Source organism: Anser anser (genome assembly GCF_964211835.1).
Source record: "Anser anser genome assembly, chromosome: 4".
NCBI lineage: Eukaryota > Metazoa > Chordata > Aves > Anseriformes > Anatidae > Anser > Anser anser.
Window position 1 is genome coordinate 65,610,788 of NC_139724.1, and position 8,621 is coordinate 65,619,408.

Consider the following 8,621-nt stretch of genomic DNA (forward strand, 5'->3'; position numbering starts at 1 on the left):
CCTCTACTGTCTATGCCTTCTCAAACGGGCCCTCATCTTTCCACGTCATGCAGAAAAAATAACATAAGCCTACATACTTTTTATAGATTTGTTGTTTGATGGTGACCCATTCTTCTCCATAGCATTTAGGAAACATTTATGAATGTTTCCAAGACATTTATAGAAACTTCTAATTTTCTAACAGGTTCATATGGCTGCAATGTCCTTGTGAACCCATTTAGATGATATGTGTGTGTGAGAATAGTTTCACTACCCTGGGAGAACGTTACTCATGCCTAAGGTCCCCTTTAAACTTGAATCCTTATTTTGTAGTTGTCTATGCAACAGTCCTTGGCATAACAGTCTTATTTTTCCCAAATGAATGCAAGTATCTAACCAATCAGCTGATTTTTCCTTCTACAGACAGGGAAAGAAAGAAACACATTTCAAAATGACCTATTATACCACAGCCAAAAGTGCAACAGCAAATCAGTCACCATTTCAAGTGTCTTTCTCAGTGAGTCAGTCTTGCCTTTAACATTCATTTAGAAGCCTCTTTGCTGGCAACTTTTCCTATTACTGTCTTTCTGTAAGCACCTGGCAGCAGAAAATGTCAACAAATTATGCAAAGTCTTTAATCTCTATTGACTCGCTGTTTACTGTTTGGGATATATTGTGCTCTAGCATCCTACAACATGTAAAAAGCCATGTTTGGTATTACACTTTCCTTAAACTGCTTTTTTCCTTTATGATTACTCTGTGGCCTTTTTGTTTTCTGACAGCACTAGAATTTTTTAAGGTATGTTCTACTTTTTTATTTTATTACTGTTGGTACAATCACTTTTTCTCTCTCAATATTTCACAGAATCACAGAATGGTTTGGGTCAGAAAGGACATTAATGGTCACCCATTTCCAACCCCCCTGCCATAGGCAGGGATACTTCCCACTAGACCAGGTGGCTCAAAGCCCCATCTAACCTGGCCTTGAACACTTCCAGAAATGGGGCTTCCACAGCTTTTCTGGGCAACCTGTTCCGGTGCTTCACTGCTCTCTGAGTGAAGAATTTCTTCTGAAGATCTAATCTAAATCTACCCTCTTTCAGTTTAAAGCCATTGTCTCTTGTTCCATCACTACATACCCTTGTAAAAAGTCCCTCTTCAGCTTTCTTGCAGGCCTCCTTTAGGTACCGAAAGGTGACTATAAGGTCTCCCTGAAGCTTTCTCTTCTCCAGGCTGAATAACCACAACTCTCAGTCATTCTTCATAGGAGAGGTTCTCCAGCCCTCTGATCATCCTTGTGGCCCTCCTTTTGACTTTTTCCAACAGGTGCATGTCCTTCTTATGTTGGGTGCCCTACAGTTGAATGCAGTACCTCAGGTGTGACATGTCAGTGACAAAGATGTTGCTGGTTTCATTACTGACCCCTGAGGAATGTCACTCATTACTGATCTCCACTTGGACACTGACCCATTGACCACGATTCTTTGAGTGCAACCGAGTGGTCCGTCCCTCAAATCCATGTCTCCAACTGAGTGGTCCATCCATTAAATCCATGTCTCTAATTTAGAGAGAAGGATGTTGTGTGGGGCGGCGTCAAATGCTTTGCACAAGTCCGGGCAGATGATGTCAGTTGCTCTTCCCCTATCCACCAGTGCTGTAACACCATCATAGAAGACCACCAGAATTGTCAGGCACAATCTGCCCTTAGGTGAAGCCATGCTGGCTGTCATCAATCACTTCCTTATTTTCCATGTGCCTTAGCATAGTTTCCATGAGGATCTGCTTCATGATCTTGCCAGGCACAGATGTGAGACTGACTGGTCTGTCGTTTCCTGGGTCTTCCTTTTTTTCCTTTTTAAAAATGGGGGTTATGTTTCCCCTCTTCCAGTCAGTGGGAAACTCACCAGACTGCCACGAGTTCCCTTTGGACCTATGGATGCATCTAATCTGATCTCATGGACTTGCACACCTTCAGGTTCCTTAGATGATCTTGAACCTTGTCTTGTCTTACAGTGGGCAGTTCTTAAATATTTCTTAAATTACTGTGGTTGCTACAGCAACCTTAGGCCTTAACAGGATATTGCTGCAGTAGGTATCTGATATAGCAGAGATTCCATACATTTCAGCTTTCCTTTGTGCACAGAGCTCAAGGTGACCCTCAGCACTTTCCCTCCTTCATCAGGGATGATTACTTCATCAGCTATTCTCTATCCCTCCCAGTTGGTTACAGAAAGCAACTTCCTTCCTTTTCCTTTGGCATTTTCAATTCACAGTAGTAACATTTGCTATTATAGAAATTCCTGGTCCATTTGGTATCAAATGCTTTGCATTCCAAGAGCTTGCCTTTTCTGAGAAATGGTCTCCTGTTCTAAGCAACTGCCCTAGAACATGCTCTTCTCTTAGGGATGTTTAAATCAGTGCAGTATTCTACTCTCTGTAGCTTCTTCCCTAAGGAAGGTGAAGATACATCACAGCAGTTGTGAAGAGCATAGGAAATGTGCATGGAGTGAAGAGACAAAAAAGAGTATGCTAATTTCTGGAAACAACCAGGCATGATTTTCTTAGTTTGGAAAGGGGTTCTTAAGAGCTCAGGTTGCACCCTAGTAAAGGAGATGATGAAGTTGAGCTCTGAGCCTGTGTAGCACCATTACACACAGAGTGACATGCAAGCTATGGCAGGTTGATGTGTGATCACTCACCAAATACTTGTCCCCTCTTCCTGGGCACATGTATACATACCTAGTGTATATATCCCAGTGTATATATCTGTATCCATCAGTGTATATGGGTACTGATACAGACCTTTGAGATATTACCACAGTGACAGAGGTATCCAGGCTGTGATAGGTATGTGGCACTCCTCTAAAAGTGTCTTTGCTGACTTCAGTGAACTTGCTTTGCTAGGTTGATGAAGGTAGCTCTTTTCTTAAACCTTGGTGTCCATTGAATGTAGTTGGAAATAAATTCTCTCTCTCTCTCTCTCTCTTTTTTTTTTTTAAAGACCTGTAGGCTGATTATGCTTTACACATTTCAGCTGTTAGTATTTCTAAACACATTTGAGATATGCAAGGTCAGAAATTATTTCCTCCAAAGAGCTTTTATTCACATATTAAATATTTTTCTTCTAAGTAAATTCAGAAGTGGACAATTTAAAATCCTCAAAACAGAAATTCCAAACACTGGTCTAAGTAGATATTTCTCTATGCCATGTCATAACTTAGAACCATTCTCTTACATTTAATCTGGCTAATTTGTCTATTTTGCTATATGTAGAGCCATCATTCCTATCAACTAAAATATCCCCCCAAAATTGGATATTTATCCCCCCAGTAACTATGATACTGACTAGGAATGAAATACAAGAATTATCATTGTTCTTTACAATGATAGTGACCATATAATTGGTTTTGCAGGCTTACTGCTGCAAAATAATTTGTATTCAGGTGTAACAACAAGTTTTAAGGGATGTTATAGTACCAATTTTCTTTAAGTTCTCTGTTCATGTGAGCAGGTATATTGAACAATCTGACCTGCTTAAATTAAATTCAAATTATAATGTGAACGTACAGACTCTTTCTCCTATTTGTCTAAGATGCTGAGACACAGGACTTAGTTTTGATTAATTTGGTGGTATAAAACAGTGACTTCCTTTGCTGAAGTAATTGAAATTGCACTGGTGTAAAACAGATGGGAGCCCAGAATCACGTCTGCACTGATCAAGGGTACTTTACTAAATATGCAAAGTATTTCAGAAAGAAAAAAAAAAAATCTGCTGCTATCCTTAAAGCAATATAATGCACTACTGCAGAATATTAATATTGTTTGGCAGTGTAGCCACCTTTTTCTTTAGCTTGAGTTAATATGAAACGATACTAAGCAGATGCTTGGTCCCTTCTCCAGCTGTCATGCTTTGCTCAGGGGAATGTGGGAATGAATCTCCCTATTTCAAGGGAATTCCCTAACAGTGTAAATCCAAACTTATGACATCCATTCTCTGGCTTCTATGTGTATATCTTTCCAAGACTGTTTGTAGGCTGAGACTAAGATCATTAATTTTTTAGAGTATCTGGGTAAGAAAAAATAAGGTGGCAATATTTCAAGCCCATGCTTCATAGCAGATTTATCAATTCACAAACCCAGTGTGAAACATACAGCTGATTTCTGTCTTGTAGTCCCCTATGTCTAGGTGAGTCTCTTCTGCCTATGCAGTGCCACAGTCCTCTCCTGGACTGTAATTACTCATGGCAGCTGTAGGTACCTCACTTGGTCTACTGACCTGACATCCACGAAGCATAAGACTATGGTACAGGAGAAAGGCTGAGGTGGGATCTCCAGCTGCTAGCCCTCCACCTACCAGTAATCCTGAACAGAGGATTTTTCCCTGGCTGCAGTTTTGCATCTCTCATGATTCATGACCTGTCATGAAACCATATTATATGGTAGTTAGAGAAGTCGAAGTACTGATATACCAAACTCAGACAAAAAATGGCTTTACTGAGACTAAGTGCTCCTGTTCTCTCTGGACTGAGCACAAGACAGCTAGAAATCTTTTGAGGTTAATGGGAAAGAGAAGGGAAGAGCTTCCCTGAATCTGCCTATGGCTGCTCCTGTGTAGCAGTGTGCAGCCTGTGGCAGCAAACCAGTAGCAAATTCTGGCCCATAACAGCTCGTGTGATATATTAATCTGTAGATCAGACTGGATCTGTATGTGCTCTATTTTTTTGCATGTGAAATCACAGGAAACCAGAGATGGTAGTTAGAACTGGACCATAGCATATTTTTCTTCTGAAAAGTGTAGTTTAGTCCTGCAGTCATAACCTATGGGTTCTCTTCCTCTGGTTCTAAGGGTAAGTGGTTCTAAGTCACACTGGTGAAATTTCTTTTAACTTGTTTGTTCTGAAAACAATTCATTTTCACCTTCTGACAAATATATATATATATTTAAAAAAAAAAAAAACACACACCAAAAAAAAAAAAAAACAAGAAAACTCTGTGCTAACAGTTATGACACTTTGCCCTTTTAGGAAAGGGAATATTTGCACATGAGACTTTTCAAAAATAAGGACCATTTGACTCCAAAGAAAATTAATGAGGATTTGTATTACGTACATTTTGACTTGCCTACATCCAAGCTAGTCATCTACTGTCACTTTAGAGGGACTTCAGAAGAGAAGACATCCTTCTAGAGGTGGTTTCCTGGATCTATTTAGACCCATACCTTAGGCAGAGATGGATGTGTCTATCACTTCTGACTATAAAGCTATATTGGGTTTGAAGTATCTCCTACAGAGATTGATGAAGCAGCGATATCAATTTGAGCAAGGCACAGTCTGGGCTCTGGTAAATGATATTCACAGAAAAATTGGAAGAGGATGTGATGTGAGCAAGACAGGCTTCTATGTTGATATGTGTAAATAAGACAACTCTTCTCAGACTTTCACAATAATGATTCATCGCAGAATTTGTTGGTTGAGGTGCCAGAGCACCTGTTTGTCCCTATTTTAAATAACTCATTTGGAAGTAATTTTAACCATAAACAAACAAAACAAAACAAAACAACAACAAAACAATTTAAACATTCCCCGTTAAGACTGCACATGTGAGGAGAGCTGGAGGGTTTTTCCTTTCTTTCCTGCAGCAGTGGCGTATTTTCAGCCCGTTAATATCCTGCTCAGAAGAAGAGATGACAGCCAGCAGGTAAAAATGCCAGGGAGGATCTTCACTACTATTCAACACTGACATAGCAATGTCAAACACTTTTCACAATAATATCAATGTGATCGTAGCTTGGATTTCCTTATTTCCAGCAGAGCAACTTTTGTATATTAATGAAAATCCCATTGACTCTGAAAACATTAAAAGGTCTGTATAGATACAGATTGCTAGAAAATGTTCGCTATGATTCTAGCAACAGAAAGCCTGCTTTTGCCTTGAATGTTATCAGCTGTGATGAATACCCTTGTCTTTACTGGAAGGTGAGAGAAATGAATACATTCTCAAGTCACACCAGTGTTTTAAAACTGAATCTATTTACATTACCTATTTAGGTGCTGTATATGATCCTAGTTTAACCCATTTGTGAAACCTGTCAATTCTCAGTTGAGTAAAGCCCCATTCTTAGTCATCAATTGTTTAATGGAAAGGCTTTTCATGTAATGAAACGAGAGACTTCCACAAACAGCTCAGTCTCAGCCAAGCTTCATAAGAAAATCACACCATAAATTCATATAATTGAATGAAGTTCTAGTCTTAGGTTCTGAGCCAAGATCTATAAACATATTTTATAATGTAGAAACATTGTATTTTATAATGTTATTCACTAATTTGGAATGTCCACATAATCTCAGCAAGGATATCAGGAATTGCCACAATGAATCCTGCTTACACTTTTTAAGAATCTGTGGAAGCTCAAACTACTCCTTTCCATCCCTCCATTTCAGTTCAGACCCACATATTGTCTCTTCCACAAAAAGACCAACGTCACTTCCCTATAGTTCCATAGCTTGGCTTCTTTCTATATCATTTTGAACACTTACTTATCTTAAGCACATCACAAACATTCGGACTTTCCATAACAGTCCCAGGGAAGAAAATGAACACTGCCTTCCATATTTTACTTAATTAGCAGAACACCTCCTGATTTAGGAGAGGTAATTAGAAACTCTGCTTAAGCACATCTTATCATTATATGTTAAAAGTACTCTATTAACTCCTATCTTTGGAGTAGATTTGAGCTCGAGAACACACTTCCTGGAAAAAGAGTTGCAGAGAAATAATCGTGGTTCAGTTTCACTGAGACAATTCCTCTTGGAGGCACTGGAAAAAGGTAGAGCAAGTAAAATATGATGATTGTATATTCCTGGAACCTTCCCTCTAAGATTAAGATAGAAGTGACGATGGAGTACCTCTCTCTAGGCCCCTCACCCTAGTGCTGGTGGTTCATTACCAGGCCTAGAATTCAGATGACATCTTTTAAAGTCACCGAAGAGGTTTCAGCTGTTCAAAATTGCCTCAGTTGCTCCAGATAATTTCTGAATTTTGAGTACCCAAAACTCTTTTTTTGTTTTGTTTATTTTGTTTGTTGGCACAGTGTTGTAATTTGATCTCTGAGCATTAATTTTAGGTATGTATATATATGCATATATTATAGTATGTGCGTGTGTGTAGGTGTGTATGTACATATATATATATAAAATAATAATGTCCATACCAAATAAATTCTTCATACTCTTGAACTTAGGCACCACAAAGCTATGACACGGAAACCCGATGCTTTCAGTGCATAGTCTATATATGCCCTGACAGTGAAAAATTCTGATTAGAGCCTATGGCTCTATCAGCAATAGAAATGTTGCACCAAAATAAATTTTTCAGATAATATTTTATTGGCTGTCAAGACACACTGGATCTGTCAGTTTAAAAAGCCCTGATCAGTTAATGGGAAAAGCCTTCAGAGTTAGTCTGTTGGAGAAGTAGTTTTGCCCTGTGTGTGCATGTAGGGCTTTTATGAAGAGAAGATTCATACCACCTTTGGGGATGAAATGTTCATCTATAATATATTTCTGTGTTGACAAAAATCATACTTAAAATGATGGTTCTTAGATGTGGTGCAAGTTATAGTCTCCAGCTTTATTCACAAGGAAAGCTACCACAATGGCAAATGAAAATAAATAAATAAAAATAAATAAAAATCCAGGCATGTTACCTGGGTGTTCTCAAGATTTTTATGCTGCATTTACAAAATTTTTTGGCTTTTGTCAAAAAAGGTAAACAATGTTAAAGCAAAGAAAATTACTGTTAGAGACTAAGTCATTGTAATTGTGACTTCAAAAATAATATGATGAACCTCTGTATGAAAAATTCATTTCAACTATAATGAAGGGAGAATAATTTTGATACTAAGATTAAATATTGAGCCTTCTGAACATAGGTTACGTTTATGATGCAGTAATCACAATGGGGATATCAACCTGTAGAAATGAGGACAGTAGTTGTGCATTTTCCTAAGCAGGAGGCAATAATTTCTGTGACTAACAAAATAGACTGTGATTCAAGCAATTCAAGTATATTACTCCTAGAATAAATTCTGGAAATTACGATGCCACTTTTCTGGGTTTCTCATTCTGTAGGGACATCTGTTCTTTTGTTAATTTATTAATTGAAGTCTAATCCTGCCTAGCTATAACATGGACTTTGAGAAGTTGTTCTTTGGTTGTGGTATCCAGATCTCCTTAGAATCTTGAGAAAAATTGTGATTTTTTTTTTTTTTCCAAAGTCACAACTGAATTGCCTTTTGTAGGTGTCAAACTTTGCCTTTTTCTTTGCTGTCAATTAGGTGTGCATTGTACAGAAGAGAGACACCAAGAAAATGTATGCCATGAAATACATGAATAAACAGAAATGTATTGAGAGAGATGAAGTTCGAAATGTTTTTCGGGAGCTACAGATAATGCAAGGCCTGGAGCATCCCTTCCTAGTCAATCTGTGGTAAGAAACTCTGAAATTATTTCAAGGGTCTCTTGTTTGCTCCTTATTGCTGCATCAGTTCAGGCTGTGGAAGGCTGGAAAATGAAAAATATGAAAAAAATATTGGTGACATCTTTTTTAAGGTATTTTGGTGTTGAAGAGCTCTTTACTTTTCA

General features: G+C 38.2%; 1 protein-coding gene across 7 annotated transcripts in view; it reads left to right on the top strand.

Moving 5' to 3' along the window:
• The window catches only part of STK32B (serine/threonine kinase 32B), a 175,333-nt gene that overhangs the window by 30,673 nt on the left and 136,039 nt on the right, over positions 1-8,621 (top strand). For all 7 annotated transcript variants that reach the window (XM_083834983.1, XM_083834979.1, XM_083834977.1 and 4 more), the window contains exon 3: positions 8,315-8,466. In XM_083834983.1, the coding sequence (XP_083691109.1) occupies positions 8,348-8,466 (119 nt within the window). In that variant the 5' untranslated portion in view covers positions 8,315-8,347. The remainder of the gene's footprint in view (positions 1-8,314; positions 8,467-8,621) is intronic.